Source organism: Bufo bufo, chromosome 10, assembly GCF_905171765.1.
Source record: "Bufo bufo chromosome 10, aBufBuf1.1, whole genome shotgun sequence".
Classification (NCBI taxonomy): Eukaryota; Metazoa; Chordata; class Amphibia; order Anura; family Bufonidae; genus Bufo; species Bufo bufo.
Window position 1 is genome coordinate 149,773,955 of NC_053398.1, and position 23,190 is coordinate 149,797,144.

General features: G+C 47.4%; 1 protein-coding gene across 7 annotated transcripts in view; it reads left to right on the forward strand.

Moving 5' to 3' along the window:
- ZFPM1 (zinc finger protein, FOG family member 1) overlaps window positions 1–23,190 on the forward strand; it is an 87,517-nt gene that overhangs the window by 56,895 nt on the left and 7,432 nt on the right. For 5 of the 7 annotated variants that reach the window (XM_040409302.1, XM_040409304.1, XM_040409303.1 and 2 more), the window contains exons 4-8: window positions 209–310; window positions 13,543–13,682; window positions 20,017–20,116; window positions 20,194–20,403; window positions 20,751–20,975. In XM_040409302.1, the coding sequence (XP_040265236.1) occupies window positions 209–310; window positions 13,543–13,682; window positions 20,017–20,116; window positions 20,194–20,403; window positions 20,751–20,975 (777 nt within the window). Of the gene's footprint in view, window positions 1–208; window positions 311–8,081; window positions 8,109–12,026; window positions 12,267–13,542; window positions 13,683–20,016; window positions 20,117–20,193; window positions 20,404–20,750; window positions 20,976–23,190 lie in introns of those variants that run through there. The other 2 variants (XM_040409309.1, XM_040409308.1) reach the window with 2 other exon arrangements.

Genomic DNA, 23,190 nt, shown 5'->3' on the forward strand with positions numbered 1-23,190 from the left:
AGTCCTTGAAAAGGACTAATATATAATATTACATTTACATTGTCTTTAGCCACCAATTTTCTGAATGTTTGGAATGTCATCCTAGCAGATCTGCAAGAAAAAATGTCAAAATTATAATGGTAATGGTAACCTTCACCTGGCAAGGATGGATCTGTCCATGCTTCAGCATAAATGAGACACCGTTTTTGTTTTTCTTTTCTGGGTGCAGTGCTCCAGTCTCCAGCGTGTGAAGACAGCCCGACTTACAAAGCCCCTGAGTCCCCATCCAGTATGGAAAACATGGAGGAGCCCCTGAGGTGGAACGGTCCAGGTATGTGTCACTGTGGTTCCTGTTCATAAAGGATCTGGTCATGGTACACTGTTGCGAAAATTCAGCAGTTAAATGGGGAAGAATTGAAATACAAAGTCTATTAGTAATTCACTCTCCAGTAACTAAGGATTACAGAGCTGGAGTTCCCCTTTAATTACTCTGTGGTCAAGATCACTCCGCCAAGACATATGGCCTCACTCACCCTTTTTTGAGATGCATGCACTGAAGTGACCGTGCGGGGATTCTGGTAGCGGAACTGTCCGTGGAGTGACGGAGCTGCTCTGGAATTCTGCAAGATAACATAAACAGGAAGTGGAGTGTCAGATAGGAAATAGGTGGCACGTACGCAGGCAGATGAAGCCCTGAGACTCGGACCATAGGTGCGAGCACGCGCTCAGAAAAAACAACTGGACGGGATTGTAAGGTTCACCCGCAGCCCATGTGTCATGGTGTTTCTGGGTGAGGGCGTCTTCACAGAAGTTTCTACAACTGAAAGTCAGTTCATTTGAATGAGGCCTTGCAGAAATCCATGTGCTCTCTGCCAAAAAAAACACATTCAGATGAACGGAGCCGATTTTTCTTTCTTTTTTTTTATCAGATCATTTTTATTAATGATTTTCCATTTATACTAAATAAACATGGAATATCAGCAGCAGATCCAATAATGGGTACAAGGAATCTATTTGGACCTGTAGACATGTATCTAGACATTTTCCAGAAGTAATAGTACAAGTTACAAGTCAAGGCCCATTCATCCATATTTTATTATTAGCAGTAACTACCCCACCCTTAAAGCATCCCCCCCCCCCACCCTGGCGTTGAAACGGGCACAGCACCCACAATAAAGGTATATTGTATTGGAACACCAACAGACAAACTCCTAATACACGAAGTATGGGCTTCATGTCCATGTTACCTATCCACCTCCACGCCAGGTCTACACACCTATTCTCCATTCTGCATGAGGAAGTCCTGCATCTACACCGAACTCTACGGAGCTGATTTTCTGTCCCATTTCTGCAGTGTCCGTAAGTTGCACCAACCATTCTTACACCCCCTACACTGATCATATGATCTATTATTCGATATATTAGTTTCTGTATGACAACCTGTATCTCTCACAATTAGAACTCTTCTTTCCCAGGCTCCTGAATGGCAATGACATAGGAGATGTACTGTTAGCGCATTGACCATTCAGGAGGCTGGGAGATGGCCCCCCATGATTACTTTACAGACCATACTGATATTCAGAAATGAAGAATTCCTGTGGAACTCCAGAGGACTTTCTTTATTATAAGGGGGGTCCCTCGGTGCATATAATATTTGTACATTCAGTGGTTGTTTGGATTGTTACCTGACGTGTCACACCACGCAGCACCCCTCTGCACCCAACCGATGACTAAACTGACGCATGCAAAGTTCACGAGATTAGCTAATCGCCTGCCTTGATTAATTGCTGATGAGAGATGCTGTGTGGTACATTTCCACTGGCACTTTCGGTGTTAAAGCATCCAGTTCAGATACTGGAACATATCGCAGGACTACACACCCAGGTAAACACATCTTGTGATAGTTACCTGCAGGAAGGCGCATTCATTACCAATCAGGACCCCACATTATTGATGCCCGGCTCACCTGCTGTGATTGGCCCCGGAGAGTCACGCACTGAAATCATTCAAAGCGAGGGCCCCATCATTTGCAGTGCACAGGGTGAAATCCACAGCAGTTTCCACCCCTTGTGGACAGACCTATAGTTGGCATCCCAATCTGGACCATGGCAAGTATAGAGTTAATCTTCACAGGTCAAACACCATTCTAAAACCTGGATTGTGTTTGTGTGATGAGGCCGACGTGCAGCTTCTGGCTCTGCTTTGGTTACGGGCAGTCTGTGGGCATGAGCTGTGCCAGGTAGCAGCCAAGAAATTCTTAGTTAAATGTCTGTTGAAAAACCGTAGCATAGAAACAGTGCACCGATCGGAGCCGGGGCCGGTGAGGGACATTATATATTTCTGATGTGCACTGGGGCGCGTGATGGGAGTGCCGGTTCACAGCTTGAATGGAAACCATCTTTGAGCACAGGGTTACTTCTTAAGGGGGCACCAAATCTGCAGCATACTGCCATTTCTAGCTGTATGACAGGCGGATACTGTCTGCTGTTCTCTGCGATCCAGTATTTCCCGCTGTGGATATGACCGATGAACGCAATCTATTGTTCTCTGTTATCAGCCATTTGGGCAGTGGATATGCGGCCTGTATGCAAAGAAGTCCATACAGAACCCATTACTTTCCTGTCACTCTGTATATACTGGGGCTCCTCCCAATGTGGTGCCCCCTAACCCTCCTGTGCCATCTGCATTCCTCCGCTGCCCGTCTAACCTGTTTATTTTTTCCCTATTTTAATGTATTTGTTCCATGTATGCGATCTTTCTCTATCGCGTGCCTTCCGCCTCGCTCTGTTCCGGTAATTGGAGTGTTATTAATTTTTATGTGGCTGGGAGTAGATGCAGCGCCTGCGATGAAATGGTGATAGGGGACTTCGCTCACACATTCCCGACTGATCGGCTTTCTATGCACTTATCAGGGACAGCACTGGTGAACCGACCAGAGACGGAAATGGAGGCGACGCACTGTAATTCTTTATTATATCGCCCACATCCACTGCACATCTACAGAGGAGCAGTGTGTCCACCGTGCCAAAACCACGGAACATGGTCCTCCGCATCCAGCCACACATCTGGGCCTTACGTGGTGCCACAACACTTTATTTCCATGGAAGTCGTATTCTGTGTGGTGACAAGGACCCAGAGTGTTGCTGCTTCTCCATCTAGCGAGGTGCTGGGTCATAGACGCTGCAGTAATAAAGCCTATATGGTGGATAAAGAAAAGACCGTAATGTGCATGCACAAGGGATGTTCTGCTTATTTAACACTACTCCCTTAGTTCAGGGCTATGATCAGTGACTCCGTAGGTCAGCATACTGCGACCATTCTGATTCATGAGCCTTGATTTCTGCACCCACATGCTTTACAATGCAGTTGTGCTCTATTAATGCACAGCTAGGATTAGTAACTCCAGTTTCGCTAAATTATCTTTGTATGACAGGTAGTCTGAGAGCCACCTCCTGTTCATCCGGAGGCCACTGCGTCCCCTCTTCACTGTATATGTCCTTTTCGTGTTCACACAGTGCGATTATTATTTGGACATGCAAGGCACTCCTGTTTGGTTTATCCCCCCCCTCCCTCCCCAGATGCTATAGGCCAGTGATGCAGTCAGTGCAGATTAGTTTACAGAAAGCCCCTTTGCAGCTCTGTTAGCCGCCTGCCCCCTCCTTTGTCTGCCCGGCGTTTCTGCTTCGCATTGAGGCTCTGGTGAATAATTTAGGCTCAGATTGCTATCTCGGTCCCATAGTATTCTCCATCTCTGGAGCAGCCATGGGATCCCTGCTGTTTGCATTGCACAGCTTGTAAAACATGACCGGGAGCTCACACGACGTCTACTTAGGTGACATTTGTGGAGAGGAAGCCATTCGATACCAGCGTCCATTCCAAAAACGGCTCTGAGGCACTTCATGTTAATGGTTGATGGATACAGGAGCTGCTAAACCTTGCAGGAAATACCTCTTACATACATTATGGGAACCTGAACCTGTATAGCTAAGGACAACCCAACTCGTCCAGGCTCCAGAATGGCAAATCTAACACATTGCAGCCATGCATTCCTTCCGCTGTGTTCAGGAGTCAGCTGACAACTTCTATAGTAGCAGTAACGTGGCCATAATGGTTGTCTCACTTTTCACGGTAACAGATAAAGGCCAAGCAGTCTGGGCTAGGCTTTCCACCACTCTTTGGTTTGCTGCCCTAGTGCTGCATCTGCTGGACCCAGGTCACTTCCCAGCTTGGAGCCTAAATGGTTGAAGAGATGACTCTTGTTTCCCTGTTCCCATGTGGGTTACAGCCTCCACAGACTGTCGGCAATGGTAGACGTCCACCCAGTTCACTTTGCGCTTGTTACCATTAAGCCTCTTTTTTTTTTCAGCGATCTGACAGACTAATACAGCCGAGAACAGGCTGGCAGTGCCAGTGTCTTAACCAGCTCCAAGAATGAAGATGTTGTTCCCCAATCCATCTTTGGGAGGAAATAAAACCTACAGGGGCGGAGGTGTACGCCATCAGCCAAAACTAACCCTGGCCCCTGAGCCTGACTGCTCCCACTGGGCACTGGCATCGGGGCATTCAGTCAGGGGGTGAACAGGGGGCATGTGTTCAGATTTAGTTGGCTTGGTGCAGGGAGCGCAGGACGTCATAGACTGGATCTAGTAAGGATGGAGTGTTCTCCACGCCACCCAAATACATGACCTTAATCAGAGGAGAGGATTGTGACCTCGGTATAAAAAGCTCCTGTGTATAACACCATAGGCATTTGTACGAGCTGCTGTGTAATACGTTCAAAAACCAGGAGCATGACCCCCTGACTTCAGTACATGGCAGGTGGATAGAGTGGCACAGGGAATCCATTGGTCTAATACAAGGACCTGCAAACTGGCAGCATGCCCAGAAAGACGTGTATTGCAGACCACTGGAATAATACAGAATGAGATGAGTCCAGCAGAGGCCCATGTACACAGGTCAGTGATCGCCATTATCTGGCTGAGGGTTACCGTCATTGTGGGTAGCAGTTCTGTCCATGTGAAGCTCTATGGGGATGGCCACGTGTGGCGTAAATGAAGTGGGTTTTCTGCATTGGAATTGTGTCTGGAAAATCTGCAGCATTTACAGTGGAGATATCAGAAATCTCATCCGCACGCTGCAGGTTTTCAATGTCAATTTATACTCCAGGCTTTACCCGCAGCTTTCAACCTTGGAAATACAAAGGTGGAAAGCAGCAGACCCACTGCGATTCCTGCATCAGCCGCACTGATGGGAGATTTGGTCCAGATCTGCTGCAGGGGCAGCACCCTATAGGCGCAGTCAGCCACATTAATGATCATTTAGTCATTCCTCCCTATAAGTGGAGCTGAACAGGCGCTGATGGACATATTGTTATGGCAGCGAAAATGGGCCCTTGTGATACTGCCCTGATATCAGCAATATATCATTGGGGGTTGTCTGCTGTAGGCTCTTTGCTCTGGACCAGTAAGGCCCTCGCTCTGTCTTCCACTTCTCCCTGCAATATTATTAGGACCCCAGCAATAGGAACACAGTAACCGCACAGAGAATTATTGCAAAACTACAACTCCCAGCATGCCCTGGCCCCCTTTTTTGCAATGGTTAGAGAACTTCAGGTTGGAGACCCCAGTTTGTCTTCTTTTTGGAGCATTTAGTCTTCTCATTTAGTGAGTAGATACAAAACCTAAAGTGCATGTACTTCTTTTTACATTTGGTTTAATTAAAATGTTTCAATAATGTTGAAAAGAACGGTTATAAATGGGGGGAAAAAACTCTGAAAAAGGATGTGTTGTCAGTGAGCAGGGGGCACGAGGACTCCTTTCTGATCTGCCCCCACAGAGTCTGTGAAGGTGTTCTCTGCTCTGATGAAGGCCTTGATCTTCCGGCACCTCCAGGGTTAATTCTATAATGTCACTTTCAGCAAGACAAGTTGAGGCTGGGAATTAAAAAAGAAATTTTAAAAAAACGTAACTGAATTTTTATCTTCAGAATGACCTTGTTTGCTGGAGGGGTTTGACTGCTTAAAATTCTGATATGCAAATAACTGATAGCTATAATCTATAATCCTCAACTAGTTCACATTTACAGACGGAGGGCTGGTTAATTTGCTTTTACAAATTGATGAGTAAACGGTTCCCTGAAAACTCCAACCCTTAACCCCGGAGCCGCAGACACAGGCGCGCTCATGGGGATTCACAGCGCAGGCGCCACGTGTACTTCTCTGCTTGCCACACAGCCCCTAAATCCCTGATTCCTCCTTGCCTGTAAAGTCTGTCAGCTTTTATCGGAGTCTAAGAAAGCTGAGTGACAACCAATATGAACACAATCACACCCAGCTTTCCTAGAATCAGGAGTAATAAAAGGTATGGATAAAGGTAAGCGGCATAACGAGGGAGATTAGACACGTAGGGTCCCGCTGCAATCCACTTCCTGCTCCCGTTCTTAACATGGCGGGAGAGGGCGGGGAATACCACTCAGCCAATCACTGCTGGAGGCAATCAGGTTTCTTGTAGGAATAACAGAGGAACAGCACAGTGCAGAATTCGGAGAAAAGATGCTCCAGGAGATTTGTCGGCAATTAAAAAATTGATTGAAACAAATGTCAGGAGAGGTGACGGCTCCTCTTTAGGCCATTATTACGTAATGAGGTGGACTGGTTTGGATGGTGCCCCCATTGTTTCCATATAGATATGCTTTCCTCGTATCAGTTCTTCTTCCTCCGCTGTGGATACATTTCCTCTTTCCCTGCATTTAATGAGGGCTTCCACTTTTCAATGTTGCTTTAATTAAATCAATTTTAACACCGTGTCTTGTCCCTTTTTATGGGATTTACGTTATTTTGCTTGGAAGCATAAAAATTAAAACTTCATTACTGCACACGGGGCAGAGATGTTATCAGGACCGGTCTCCATTGGCAAGGAAGGACGGATTGCAGAAGATTACTCGGCCATGTTTATGCTCTCGGTATGTGATGCCAGAGCGCCAGGATTAGCGCTTTACCTCTTAGGCTTCCATTAAATTTATTGAATCGTTTTACTCGTAGTTCATAGAGTTTATCCTGATGACTCGTAGTTAACCGTTACAGCATCATATGAGTGGCTGACAAGACCAAGTCTCCTGCAGGTTGGACCACACACTAGATTTTAATGTCGGAGGGGTCTGCTTCTGTTGGCCGTCACCCTGAGGAGGCGGACGTAGTTATTACGCCTGACGTTGTCTTCCTCTGATAAACTGCAGATTCAGAAAACAGGACATTTTCTTCTTAAAGGGCTGTTTAGTCTTCCACTGCTGTCGGCTGAGCGTGTAGGTGTTCAGACAAGAGGCCGGAGACCCCTTTGGCAGTGGCTTTTCTCCAGTTGGTTACTTGATAATCTCTTTCTCCCGCCGGTTCTATTCCTTGTAGTTTATAATCCTCCTTACTTTGCTGTTTTTGCCTGCCACCATGCTTCACACTGCAGCTCTTCTTGTCACTTTTACATCAGTGTGATCCTCTTCTTAGCTTCAAGGTGCATTTCAGAGTTTCTCAGGCTCCACTAGACAATGCAGCCGGGCTGCAGCCAGTGATCATCCCCTTTAAGGTGTTATTTTCAGATATACTGATGCCTAGTTGTTACCAATTAGGGCTGCTGGGGGCGGCCATGCTGCTCTTGTTAAGACCTCCTGTTGGTCCGTTCATCAGCCTGTGGATGTACATTCAATGCGAGCACGTAAAGCTGGGCAGCGCTACTCTACAGGGACATGGAATCCCCTTCTCTGTTTTGTCTGAGGCCTTGAGCTAGGTCATCGTGTCCCCCCAAACCTGCGCAGATCCCCCCCCCCCCATCTCTCTTGTGTTACATCATGATCCTTCCCTCTCTCCTCTGAACGCACAGCCTCCTTCTGTCATGTGCGAAAAAAGTCCTTCGTGTTTTACTTTAATTTCAAAGCATTTTCATTAAAATGTGATGAAAACCGGTTTCAGTTAATTTTATCTCCCCCAGTGCTCCTGCCTCCCTAATCTCCAAACGCCTGGAGTTTGGGTAAAAACCTCAAGGTCTCGCTATCTGTGGGACCAGAACTCCACACCACCGAGGCACAGTATGTTCTGATGGACATGGGAGGGAAGAGATGCCGCTGATAAAGTCACTTTTTTGGTATGTGTGGGTGGGGAGAATAATTTAAGTTATTTGCTCTTTATCGGACAGAGCTTGCTTTGACGGCAGATAGAAGTATTTGTTTTAGATTAACACTCCATACCCCAAAAAAGAGACAGGGATACGCTTATAGGGAGATGATTGTCTGGGAGCTCTATTAAAATAAGTAACTGGGTTCCATGCAAGACCTTGAGGCTGCCAGCATATTCTCTTCAGCTATATGTTAGTTCTGTCTCTGGGAAAGCTGGGTGCAGACCAGTATGGCCGCCATTTCTGTTCCCACAAACTTCTGAGTGACATACCTTGCATCAGTGCATTTATATGCAGAATCGCCATTTAGAAGTCCCTATGGGAGCAGAAATGGCATCTATGTGGATCCTATAGAATAGAGAGCTGGAAATTAGCACAGAAATTAATTTGACCCGGATGTCAGATTATTCAGCCATGCTGCGGACTAGCACTGGACATAGCTGGGCACAAGTCATGGCGTGACTGAGAATCCGTAAGTGAGGGTATGGATGGACCCCAGACACATTCAGTTAGATGTGTGCATTACTGAAGGATCATCCACCATTGGTCGCTGTGGTGTGTCGGGCATTGTGACCAGCTTGTGTCTTCTGTATTCGCAGCTTACCAGCGGTTGTTCCAGCAAAATATTTAATGACCTTTTAATTGCAGCTGCCGGGACCCCCAGAGGTCCCAAGAAGATGCGTGCCTCAGCTGCCTTGGACCTGCGGCAGCCTCTGTGACTCTCTAGTATTCCTATATGTTACTTTATGGCTTTAGTAGGTCTGTTAGACAGTAACATGGATACATTGTATCCCATAGCTTTGTTTGACTCCCCTGAGTGCTGCATACTCTCCTGAATATGACCAAGTCCCCTGTTGTAGCTGATGTCTCCCCTACAGGCCAATATGCCCAGCACCTCTGCGTGCCCCGAACTCTGCAGACAGCCGCCTCTGACAATCTGAAGTCCCATTTTTCACAGTCATCCTCTGGCTATCAGCAGCTGGGGTGACATCAGAGATGTGGTTCCCCCTTTCCGGCACAGGATATCAGGACTGCTCATCATATCTGGCACGGAGCTAATCGCTCTGCACTTGCTTCCTTCTCCCGCCACGGTTTCCTGGGAATAGAGGCTCTGCTATCCTTAGAAGGCCGGGGCCCCCCAACCATGTACTCTGCCTCCTGCACCAACAAGCAGGGGCAGGAGGTGTGCATGAAGGAGCCTAAAAAGAGAGAAAATAACACTTTAAATGATGGAACAGCGATCGCCAATGGCCATTTAAAGGAGAAGCATTTTATGGAAAGTTTCCAGTGGGTTTGATAAAGATCCTAGAAGGAGAAGAATCACCAGAAGACCTCCTATTAGCCTGTAACCAATGCATACAGAGGCACAGAGTGTTTCAGGAGCACTCATGAGATCCTTAATGGTATGCTGACCCTTTTAATATCATTATGTTATAAAAACTAAACCTCACATTACTTTCTGCATGTTCTGCCTTGCTCTTTGTCCCTCCCCCCACGTAATCCGGTTGTCCTATCTGTGCCGCGTTTCTCGTGGTGCGGACATCTCTGAGCTATTAGTGGAGGTCACAGTTCAGCGCTGATAAACATTTCAGTTTGTGCTGTGTCAAAAAAAAAATCAATAAATGTGAATTGTGATTCCCGAGCTTTGTGATCACAGCCGAGCTGAAGGGGGGACGACTCCAAACACAAGACCCTCCAGGGGGCTCATTGTGATGCCTCCAAGCTCTTGGCCTAAGTGATCTCATCGTCACCATCCTGGAGGAGAATCTCATGAACTGATCTGGTCACAAAAGCAACCACCGATACCCCTAACTTGAAGGTTTCATCCTAGGAGCCCCTGATTAATTTTCTGCATCCGCGAGCTTTCACATAGTAGGGCCACATTCACACGTTTTGGACCTGATATGGGATGCACAAGGGTTTCCAGCCTGTAATGTATCCCACACACCCACAGCAGATCATCCATTAAGATCTGGACTGAAGACGTGTGGGGACAGCAGTCATTCTTCTTTACCCCATAGTGAGAGGTTTTCTTGTGGATCTAGCCAATCCCATTCATTGCTTGTGCCGTATTACACACGGTGCTATCCTTCCTTACGATCTATAGAGGGGGGCAACCACTGGGACACCAGTCCATGTGCCCCCCACTAGCACATCCATTGTGAAGAGGAGCTTGTGCACTGTGGCTCCATACAGCTCTGTGCTAGTCGGCTATCTACATACCATCCAGGAAGCTGTATTGGGGTGCAGCCCATCCACTTAGTGACTGGGGGTCCGAGTGGTGACAAATACTAATAGAGAGATGTCCAGCCTTCCCGGCTGCTCCTTTACCTGGCGCCGCCCCAGCTCAGCAATCCCTTCTTCCTTCATGCTCCATCTGTCTGTCGGGAAGTGTAATTGGGCTGCTAGCCCTCTGCCTGCCTCCATTGTCCCCCTCTACCTGGCAGTTAATTACCTGATAGGGAACACCATCGTAACTACTCCAGAGCGAGCGCCACCGAATACAACCCTCCTGGGAATCGCCTGAGCCTTTACCTCTTGGGAATTAACCATTAATCTGCTGGACTCAATCAGATATCCGATTTTACAAAAAGTGCTGCAGAAAAGACGCGATGTGGCGGTCAGCACTGCATAATAGGTTATATCTGTCTAAAATGTCGGCAGAAGGATCCTGTAGGAAAGTCCACTGTAGTGCTCATTCACATTAGTGATATTCACAAGTAGAACGGACAGCATCCGGACTCCACACTGACTGGTTATAGTCAACGGGCCGATTCACAGCAATGAAAATGGCCTGTGCATGGACGCTGTCCGTGTGTGGTCTCATCCGGAACATGGACGAGCTTAACATCATTCTTCTGAATCCAGCCTTAAAGGGGGTTCTCCACCTGTATCATGTTTTTTTACAGAAACCCCCCACTTCTTCAGGCGTTGGGTCTCCCTGTGTCGATTATACATTTTGACATGGGTCACCTGACTGCAGCAGCTAATCACGGGGTCCTGTGCCACAGTCACCGCAGCGGACAGTGATTGGCTGCAGCAGTCACATGGCCAGTGTCAACACGGATGTCGACACCGGGAGACACGGAACTTGAAGAGGCAGCAATGTCGCTGGAACCCAGAGGCGGAGACCAGGTAGGTATGATCACCACCGTGGGTTTGGCCATAACGTGGGATCTATAAAACACGTAGGGGGTGATTTATCAAACTAGTGTAAAGTAGAACCGGTTTGATTGCCCATAGCAACCAATCAGATTTCACCTTTCATTTTCCAAAGGAGCTGTAAAACATGAAAGGTGGAATCTGGTTGCTGCAAAATTCTGCTCCACAATGGGCATGCCGCAGATCTGAAAAATGCACATCCTTCAACTTGGTTGGTAAAAAGGGACCTCTAATTACAGCGTTACTATTAGTCCATTCTACCTACCTGCGGTGTGCTTCAGGGGCTGTCATACACCAATAGTGCAGTGCCCCCCCTACTGGCAGGAGTGAACGCTGCAGCCTGTTTGTAACTTGGTTTCATGTCAATACTGACATCCATGTCTTACACGTTAATCCCATTGTCTTATTAAAGCAGGACGCGATCGGTGCGCCTCAGCCTCCTAATCGATCGGCGCGTCTTGTAGCCTTCAGTCTCCAGCGCTAAGCACAGTGTCAGCATTACATAAAGTGACCTTCCGCCTCTCCCAGGAAACCCGCTAATAGTGTGACTCTCCTATTATTTCATTTCAGTGACTTATCAGTAACAAACAGCCCCAGTTACCTGCAACATTTACCTAATGATCCCAGTGATAGGAAATAGTCTGATAATAGGCAGAGCAGCTGGCTGGCGCTGGCCAATCAGATGCTCGACTGCGATGGGAGATTAGATTACGGGGGACTGTATTTGTCGTGGTTCGGAGTCACCGAGAACCAACACTATTGATACAGAGATAGGATTCAGAGTGGACTTTGCCTCTTGTGATAATCGGGGGAAAAAAGATTATTTTTAACCACTAGCTCACTGAGCGCTCTTAATATTAATGACTGCAAGAGCGTTTATCTTTCCAAGCTCAAAGCAAAATAGCCGCGAAGAGAGAGGAGGTGCGGGGGTCGCCTGCGGGAGCACGGGCGACCTGGAGTCTCAAGGTAGTTGCCCAGCTGGGACATTGTCACGGAAATCTCTGTTACAGCATATTTAGCACTGATGGCGTGACCGAGCGCCGCCTTAATGGGAGACGATGCGGACAGGTGACGTACGCTGTTCTAGCTCCTATATGGAGACCATTTACCTGGAAACCACATATCTGCCTTAGGATATTGCACTAAAACATTTAGCTTTAATCTGTTTCCAGGAAAGCTGTGTCACCACCGATATGGCCACGTTAATGTCTCCCACAGGTCTTCAGAGTCTGGGAAAGCTGAGCGACGACCTCTCTGGGTGCGATGCTGATTGTCACCCAGCTTTCCCACAGACAGGTTATTTTATTAAGGCACGGGGGCTCAGTGGTTAGCCTTTTGGAGTTTTAAGTTCTCTCTGGGGTTGCTTGGGCTTCCTGAGGTCTCCTCCCACGCCCCAAAAACCTACAGCTAAGTTAATTTGGAATTTAGATTGGGGTCAAGGAGGTGCCGAAAATGTAAGTGCTATGAATAAAAAATAAAATTGTTAGATTTTTTTATATTTTTTATCTTCTTTTGGTTCACCTGGTCACTTGTTTGGATTTTTCCAGTGATTGCGGCATCATCTAATACTACAGTGTTATTTCTGTGGCCTCCTATAGGTGGAGCTGTTTTTACTACCAGGTGGTTTCAAATATGCCGCCTTGTTTTCTCTATAGAGCTGCAGTTTTCTACAGAAGAGCTGACAATCCAGCCTGAGGTTTCTGCACCTGGGATGCCTGGGAACCGAACTGCTGCGGTTGCTACTGTGCGCGGCCCTGTTTGTTAGCGTGTCCTCCAGCTTGCTCGGCCGCCTTATCAGCGGCTCTGTGTATTTTCCTTGGTGGGGTTTGATATAGAGAAGATAGATGGATGTTTTGACATGGAAAGTGTCAGGCCAGGAACCTTATCAGTTGGACATGAGCCCCCGACCTCGTTGCTCTCATGTTAACCTTATGTTAACAAAGGATTCACATTACTATTGCAATGGAACATATAATGACAATCACCCAATCTGGTTGTTATAGGGGCACACACTGCTCTGCAGCAAGAGAATATGGTTCCTGGTCATTACTGTGCATGTATTTCCTTGTATTATATTTGTATGATATTGGTATGGAGCAGTTGTCCCTTCAGCACTGTGCTAGCATACAGGTGACTGCTACAGCCAAGGCCCAGGACTTCCAGAAGAAGTTTATATGGGTATGACCGATCCTAGGATTGTGTCTGGTACCAGCCCAGTCACCTGTGTCTCGTCTCTCCACAGAGGAGTTGGTTTTGGAGATCCCATCACCTGACGGAGTCAGTCTGGTTCGAGCAGAGAGCAATATCCTTAAGGGCTTTTCTTGGGGGCCGTACAGAGGAAGCTTCAGCGGTGCCGCATCTTCTCCAGACCGGACAGACATGGTAAGACATGGCGAGATGAGACAGGAGTGGGTAACGGGGAGCGCACACTGGTCAGAGAGCGAGGAATCTATGAGATGGCAATGAATAGAACATAGCCACCTCTCCCATTCTGTGGATAGGGGATGGTTGGCAGAACCCATGTCTCCCCATGCACATCCGCCACTCCATTCAACTCTATTGGAATGCCAGAGGTAGCAGAGTACAGGCGCTTTGCTATCTCTGCCAGTCCCATACTGTTTAATGGAGCGCCGGGCATACATGTGTGTGTGCTGCTCCATTCAGAGGAACACAGACCCAACCGCTCGGACCTCGTCATCAGATACTTATCCCCTATCTTGTGGATGGGGGCGATAGGTTGTTGTCATGGGACAACCCCTTTAAAAAAAGGACTTTTCACTGGTCCTGACATTACAGTATTAGTACCTGGCAGTGTAGGGTATGACCAACAGATGTCTCCACGCTAAAAAAAAATCAGATCAGCTGCTCCGTTGGGGCGCTGTGCCCCTCGTTCTCTTTTGCCACCCTGTGTGCTAATTAATAGCATCAGTACAGGGAGGAGGAGACGGCCGTGTTCCTGAAGGGGCGTCTCCCTGGCTGTGAGCTGCCCGATCGCAGTGGAGAGCGTCACAGCCGGGAAGACGACGACGCCCCTTCAGGAACACGGCCGTCTCCTCCTCCCTGTACTGATGCTATTAATTAGCACACAGGGTGGCAAAAGAGAACGAGGGGCACAGCGCCCCAACGGAGCATCCGATCTGGAAAAAAATATATATCGCTTGGACATGTGTTGGTCATGCCCTACAATGTCAGGACCAGTGAAAGGTCCTCTTTAAGGCCTGTCACCTTCTGTCTGAGGGGATACATTACTTATTTGGGACATTGCTTCTCACTGGGGACCTCAACTACCGTAGTTGTACAGCTCCAGTGTTACCGTAATGGCCGTAGGTAGCGGATTCCTCCAGACCCCCTCTTTACAGATGTTTAGCTCAGCTGAGGGTAAATATGCTGCCAGTGGGGAGAAGGAATAAACCCCATCCAAACACCTCCGATGGCAACTTATCAACTAAGGACAGACATGTTGAAATCCAACATTCCCAATCCTTCTTTCCTCTGAAAGTCTGCTGCCGGGGGAGAGTTGGGACCCCCCATACACCTTGGTTGGTCAGCCGCTCCCACTGAGACAGTCCCCTTAAGAAGTGTAAGGAATCGGAGCAGTCTTTAGGGCACATTTTATAGGCCCCGTCCTGTGCCCCTCTTTGATGGCAGTTTCTAGGGCACTTCATGGATTTGGTCACATTAGTATTGGCCGCCTGTTTAGCAATCCCCTCACCCGCCGGTGTCATGTGGACAGCACCAGAGGGGACGCTGAATGTATCCAGCTGGCGCCAGAACATCCACAATGTCCCAATTAAGAACGAAATGTTTCTTTCAGTTGTCATGGGGCAGGATATCTCCAGATATAAATTATTAGAGGGGCAAAGAGGTTAAAACCTGAATCTCTGCTTATGGGGTGAAATAAGCGAAATAAAACACAAAATCTGAGCCTCGCTATCTTCCACAAAGAGGGGGGAGAAAGGGAGGGGGCGTTATCTCCTCCGCTTTAAGGTTAAAGCTCGAAATTTTAGACGAGAGCAAGCTGGGTTTGTGATAGCGATTGAGTCGTTATCTGCTGAGAATGAAATCCTTCATTAACCCCTTATCTCCCCTGTTCGGGGTGTTATGATCTTGTGGCGCCACTAGTCGAGACATAAGACAGCCAAGTGATTGATTCCTCCCAGATAATGTCCTGCTTTCCCGATGCTTCATTATTGTCTAAATATTTTCCCTGATGTTTTCGACGTTGGCCCCAGCCCTTATCGGGTGTCTTGATGGTTTGCAGCTCATCATTTTCCCCCCTAGTCCCTGATATCAGTGCAGCCCTAGGAGAGGCAGGATGGAGAAGGTCCATCCTTAACACTTGAAGTATCTTTCAACTTCCTCCGCTGCTTCTCTCTCCTTCCTGGCAGAAAACCATTTTCTCTAATTGTCGCACATCCTCTGATGAGATAGCCCTGCTCTGTAAGAAATGCACAGGTTGCCAGGCTGCCCATTAACCCTATCTGTACAGGAGCGTAGAGGGATGTCATTGTACAGAAAACCCACTTTAAATGTAGAGAAATACTAACTGCACGTTCTGCACACAAAACTTTCCTTTCCTTACAAGGACAGCCCCTCGCTGCTCAAGAAATCTGATTGATGAACAAATCGATTTGCTTATTTCTAATCCATATATAAAACCGGAGAAATGGCGGAATCTGCAGCTCAGGGGTTTCTCGGTACAGTATCCTCGGCTCCACCTATCTCCCTCTAGAAATTGTGTTTTTCTACAATATTCACTGTATTAATCTGCTTTAGGCTCCATTCACACATCCGCAAATGGGTCCGCATCCGTTCCGCAATTTTGCGGAACGGGTGCGGACCCATTCTTTTTTTATGGGGACGGAATGGATGCGGACAGCACACAGTGTGCTGTCAGCATTTGCGGAGCGCGGCCCCGATCTTCAGGTCCGCAGCTCCGCAAAAGACAGAACATGTCCCATTCTTGTCCGCAGCTTGCGGACAAGAATAGGCATTTCTATAGGGGTGCCGGGCGGGTGTGTTGCGGATCCGCAAATTTGCGGGTCCGCAACACACCACGGACGTGTGAATGGAGCCTTAGAGCTCGAATCAGCAGATCTGCCACAGAGGCACGTTTCCATTTTGTCTAGTGTGTGCCGTGGTCATGGAGCCACAGAAATCACATGAGGCACTCGCTTCATATTTCTATAGCATGGAATTATTATTATAAATAGATCAGAGTGGGCCCATAGCTAGTGCCCATCTTCCTGGGAGGGCCTGGCACTTGTTGCCCCCTCTGGCATTGCTGCAGTTTTGGAGAGCGGAGCATAAATTAACAAGCTGCAGATTTCATATCCGCGCTGAAGGTCAGTACAAAAAACGCTGCGTTAAAATCTCATCCACTTTGCTAATTTTGTACATTGTCATATAGATGTGCATCCCACCTCTGGGACCTGCTGCAATCTCCAGAACAGAACTTGCGCAGACAGCAGTCGCACATGCTTTGCCTCTCTCCGTTTATTTCTATGGAAGTTCCCCAAATAGCCGAGCTCGCACGCCCCCACATGCACGGTGTGCTCTCCTACACTTTCAGGGGCCTGTTTTAGGGAAAGGTGCGGATATCAGAGGTGGGACCTGCACTTATCAAAGTCCCAGATGACACAACCCCTTTAAGCTGGACTGGCTGCAGTGGGGGATTTCAGCACCCCAGCCTTTGACTGCACTAATCTAATAAATGGATGCTGTTGGATGGGGCTCACAGAGGTCATGATCCTGCAGTAAATACAAGCTGCAGAACTTCACCTATTTAGTTAATTATTCAGCCTAGTGTAAGTAAATAGGCTGCGTCCCCCTCCTCCAATTCACCCAGTGCAGCGTTCCTGGTAACTGTGCCAGACTTTAGAAGCCCCTTCCCTGGATCAGCCGTGCAGCGGATGCAGTCTAGATAGAGTTTCTGATGCTATCAGGCAGAGTTCAGAGCAGAGACACTGACCTCTTTGTTTCAGAAGAAAACAACACATCTTGTCACAGACATTTGGGGGGGGGGGGGGTTAAAGATACAGCTTCCCCGTACTGTACTCCTGCATACCCTGCAAGTCTTTTTCCACCCCTTAAAGGTTCCTGTAAACGATTGATTTGTGGACACGTGGTTTTGTGTTACAAAACATACTACAAAAATCTGTCCATATTGTCACACAGGAAATTAGAGGCCACGTGGCATAGGCTGGGTATTTGAGGGCCAATGAGCACGTTCGGCACATGTGTCAGCAGCGTTCCCCGTTATACTCCAAAAAGTGAAGTAAATACAAGATGTGAACAGAGCCTTAAAGGCCATCTGTCACCACGTGTCCAAATAAAACTGGCTGACCTTTGAGATGTGCGCTGGTCAGCCGAACACCACAGTCTTGGTCCCATCTTCCTTGGTGCCCACACTGCCAAGAAAGCTGCAGTTTTGTAATATGCAAATGAGCCCCATAGGAGCAACAAGGGTGGTGCTGTTGCTCCCAGAGGCTCCCACTCACTGCCCTCCATTCAGCGTCCCCACCGCTAAGGCTGACAGGACAGGCACTTGGAGCTGACTTCTCGAGGGAGCGCGTTCAGTACATGCCCAGTAACGGGTTGGAGAATGTCCATCTGCATCCCTTGACTGCCCATGTGCTGAACGCGCTCCTGCAAGACTTCAGGGCCATGTGTGAATATGTTTTCGCTGCCGGCCTATCAGTCTGAATGCAGTGGGGACGCTGCATGCGAGGCAGCGAGCGGGAGCCTCTGGGTGCAATGGCACCACCCTCGTTGCTCCTAGGGGCTCATTTGCATATTATAAAACTGCAGTTTTATTGGCAATGTGGGCAGTGAGAAAGATGGGACCAAGACTGTGGCGTTCGGCTGACCAGGGCACATCTCAACGGTCAGCCATTTTTATTTGGACGTATGTGGTGACAGATGCCTTTTAGTGGACACGAAGTCCCCATAATGACCAAGACTTTTCCATCATGTCCCACATGTATCACGTGTGTGTCTATGGTCATATTAAGTTACTCGGAGCTTTCCAGCATAGTCGGCTGCACTGGTCCATGGCAGTAATGGTGGATATGTGTTCTCTGCACATTGCAGCAGGTAGAATGAAGACTGTCAGACAGAATCTGCTGCGGACAGATATGTGCAGATACAAGTCTCATCTCCCTGCGTTTCTTTGCCCGTTCTTCCTAATTGCTTGTGTCATCGCGGGAGCTGTACTTGCTAATGCATTTTGAGCGGCACCAGGGGAAGGTGAAGAAGGCAGGCCGCTCGTGTTTGACAATGAGGGCTTTTCTGCATCATCAGCAGTGCCCGGCTCTTTATCGTTCTGGGAACACGCAGCCCATCACAGTGATAAGCCAGAGCTGACTAGCACCAGCGCTCTGTTCGAGGGTCTTAGAAATATTGGAAGGAATAATTAGATTTCATATCGTTACTGACGCAGCCATCTGAGGATCAGGCAGATTAATTTCTCTTTCTCTGCGCTCATTAATATTCATTAGAGACATGGAAGGACTCGGTCCTGAGCAGAGGGGAATCTACGGGAAGCCGCAGGGCTCACAGTATTGCCAGCTTCTGCAGTGTTGGAATGGTTAAGATCCAAATGGATTCATGGCGTTTATCCCTTAGGACTCCTACTACGTGAATCATTATCCTAACCCTAAGGGCACTTATTAACTGCACTATTGAATGGACTCCTATCTGCTATGTGGCAGGCTTAGTATCATTATTTTCCTGGGAATTTGATTTGAAGTAGAATCGACATTGTCACTTTCTTTGTCATTTTCCAGATGTTTGTGCCCGTGCTTGCAGCTGGTGACTGTAGTGCAGGGCATTAGGGCCCATTTGAACACACTGATAATGGTGATCGTGGCAACATGGTGCAGAGCATGTGAAAAACATCTCGGAACCAGTGAGCAGCGCATTAAGTCCCTGACAAAGTGAAGCGCGGTGACATTTCTCATAATAACACTCCAATCGTCAGATAAGTCAGAGCAAAGTATAGCACTCCAGACAGCTAGATCTGCAACCAAAGGCGAAGAGCGCCACCTGCTTGTCGCTGGCTGCAATGGCATTTAACGGGCTGTGGTTTCTGACTGCATCTTGGGATTCACAACCTGCAGCCCCCAACCATCTGGACCTAGACATACATGATGGCTGCTCACATGTTCTTATGTCAGAGCAGAGTAGAAGTAAGGATGTGTAAGTACCAGTGGTCAGGCAGAGAATGGGCTTACTAGAGCCTTGTTTTGGATGAGGTTGAAAGGCGACGATCTATACATGGAGCTGTCTCCATTGCAGTTGTGACGTTGTAGACCATCTCTGCAGCTTCTGTATTGCACATTGGAGAGAGCCGCATGCACGGCCTCTTCACTGGATTGCGGAGAAGGGGACCCCAATTCTCCTGCTAGATGGACACCACACCTATCAGGCATTAACCCCTTGAAGTTTTATCGCAGCCTTTTTCGGAGTGGTTCAGTCCTGCTCTGTTTGGACCCGTTACCCTCCACAGATGTCCCAGCAGCACATGGCTTTGCAGACGAGACAATAGTAGATCTTTTCGGAGTAGTGACTTGTCCTCTCATGGACTCCCAGAAGCACAAAGTACGTCAGGACATGAATTTAGGGGTCATTTCTGTATAAAGCTGCTACCATTAACCCTTAATAATCTTTGTGTAATGTAGAATGTTGTAACAGCTTTCCTCATGTCTCTTTCTAGAATGGCTCCCTGTCTCTGGAAGTGGATAGTGACTGCTGGCTGAAGAATCTGACTCTCGTCACTTGTGAGCTAGAAGCCAACTCTGTTATATATCGGAAAGGTGAGAACCTGATGTAATAATGTGTTCGAGTCGAGAAGTAATGGAGGTGCTAACCTAAGGGCTGTCCCCGTGTCCAGGTGACCAGATCTGGTGCAAGACCTCACAAGACCTTCAACCAGGGGATGTCATCAAAGCCTTCCTTATGGCTGAACCCCAGGCCATCCCCAACTTCAAAATAAAAGAGGAGCCCTGCGAACCCTCCCAGGAGACCCCCATCCACACAGAATTTCCACTGCTCCCCCAACAAGCCGGCATGGCTTCCATCCTGGCTACAGCAGTTGTGAACAGTAAGTGATGTGGCTGACGCCGAGTTCAGGAGCACAATGTTTGCATTTCTGTATTCATTTCATCATACACTTTTACCACAGTATTTGTAGACATCACTGCAGGGCTGACCATGTACTGGGTTCTAAAGATTCAACAAACGGGCCCCTAATGGGCAGATTTACCAATGTTTTAATTGTGTTTGTGTAAAAGTTATGAATTTTCTGGCCTTGTCCAAAAAATCTTTAGGGCCACATGCTGGCATGTTGTTTGATCAGTGGCCTGCCACTGTGCTTAGGCAAGAATTACTTTGTTTTATTACTTTGCCTTTAATGCTCCCCTCCTAACTTTTGCTGCCCTTCTATTCCAGAGGATGTATTTCCCTGCAAGGACTGTGGCATCTGGTATCGCAGCGAGCGGAACCTGCAGGCACACCTTATGTATTATTGCGCCAGCCGTCAGAGCTCAACCTCCCCGTCAGTTGAAGAAAAGCCTAAAGACTCCTACCCCAATGAGAGGATATGTCCCTTTCCCCAGTGCAAGAAAAGCTGCCCAAGCGCAAGCTCCCTGGAGATTCACATGAGGAGTCACAGCGGTGCGTAGAATCACAGAACTTTATAGTTTGAGTTTAAACATATCTAGGGATGAGCGGAACTTTAAAGCTTCTGTTACAGATTCCATTATAATGTAATATAATGGGATTCGTAGACGGGATGCAAATGGAAGCCTTTAAGAGGCATTCCGTTTTGATCTGTTATAATAGAAGTCTATGGCCAAGCATAGATTGTAAGCCCTCGCGGGCAGGGCTCCTTCTGTACCAGTCTGTAACTCGTCTTGTTCATGCTTAGTGCAATTATGTATGTGCACCGCTTTATCATATGTACAGCGCCATGGAATTAATGGCGCTATAATAATAACAGATCCGTCTGGTTTCCGTTATGCAGGACTTTGTCCAGACGGATCCGTTATGCTTGGCCATAGACTTCAATTATGACGGATCAAGATGGAATGCCTCCTAAAGGCTTCCGTTTTGCATTCCATCTACGAATTCATTATTATATTCCGGTATAACGGAATTCATACACCACCTAAACCTGTAAAGTTCAGGTTCGCTCATCCTTAAACACATCCTAAAAATACTATTTATTCATATTGTTCTCTGACTCCTTTACATTCCCATCCTAATAGTTTTTATCGAGTGGTAGGGGTCCCAAATCTCCATAGAGTTCAAAGGAGAGTGACACATAGAATATCTTCAAAATATTGCTCTAATTCTGCCCCACCCCATCACCTCTGAAATACAACCTCCTGATCTAACCTGGAAATATTAATGTTTAAAGGGGTTTATCTGATTGGGGGGTCCATCGCTTGAGATGGCAGCAGCGCTCACAGTAGCACCATACCTCGGCCAGTGAGGTCACGGTCATCGGCGCTGTGCTTGATGAGCTGAGAGGCGGCCACGGTGCCTTCTGAAACAGCTGATCAGTTTGAGAATCAGATACCGATGACCTATTCAGAGGATCCCTGTCAGTGTAGAGGCTAAAATCCTGACCACAGCTGAAATGTTTATGGCCGTGCCAGTCTAGACAATCCTCTGCGAGCTAAGCAGCCTGGACTCCAGACCGGTACATGGTAACAAACCATAAGGGCACGTGTGAGATATGTGATGAAACTAGTGCGTCTCACACTTATTGTACTGAGGCCACACCACCCATAGTTGAAATCCATAATCTAAAATATTGAAAAATATATCATTTGTTTCAGTATAACATTCAAATATACATAAATAGTAAATTAGCTGCTAAATCTAAGACTTTAGGAAAATAGGAAATACTGTGCAGCTTACTTACCATTTCACTAACCACTAGAGCGCCTCACAGAGAAGCAGTGGTCAGGGCTGATACATTGTGATAAACAATCAGAACAGGTTTTCAGTCTCTGGATGTGAACAAAAATAATCCCATTCACTGACAGCAAACAGATCTTAAAAATCTTTTTGCTTACATTACTTCTTTAGCCTTAAAATCAGGCTCAATATTGCATTATACGTCATTTTTGGGGTTGACATCCGTGGATCTCCATGCTTCTATTAGGCTGGGGCTACGAGCTGTTCACATGTCACATGACCAAACACCACTGTCCCGTCCGTCTGCCTGGTGCCCAGAGCTGGGTTCTACCTTGCCCTGAAAATTTAGGCCAAAATCCCAGGAAAGTTACGACTCTTAGTGTAGGTCCTGTCTGATAGAAGCCACCTTGTCGCTGGTAGATGGGTCTGACATTTTCTTGATCAAAAATATGCACAAAGAGCTTCTAATTTTCATGTAGTAAGTATAGCAGTGCTGCAGTTTACATTTATTCTTGTTTTCCATGTTTTCCTGTTTCTTTGTGCATATAGCAGTCTGCTGCTACATGTAGTCCATGGTTGCGTGCACCTGCACTCTCTTTACATATAGTTGGGAGGTGCTGGTTTAACTCTTTTGCAGCCATCACTATAGCAGTGCAGTCATTGTACTGAATGGGGCCACAGTGCAACTTGCAAGTCTTGCTGCAGCCCTATTCAGCTGAATGGCTGCACTGCTGCACAGCATTCTTCAGTCGTGCAGCAGCAATAATTGCCATGTAGTCCCAGCCCTAGACATAAGCAGTGTATGAAAATCCTGCAACCGGAAGAGACTTTCAGTCCTGATGAGGAAAACCTTTAATCAGCAGCTCTGATTGGAGGAACTCAGGTGAATTAAGGATACCGCACTGTGGAGCTCATCTCTGATCACAGTAGTTCTAAATGTGGGAAGCCTGCTTAACCCTGAGTT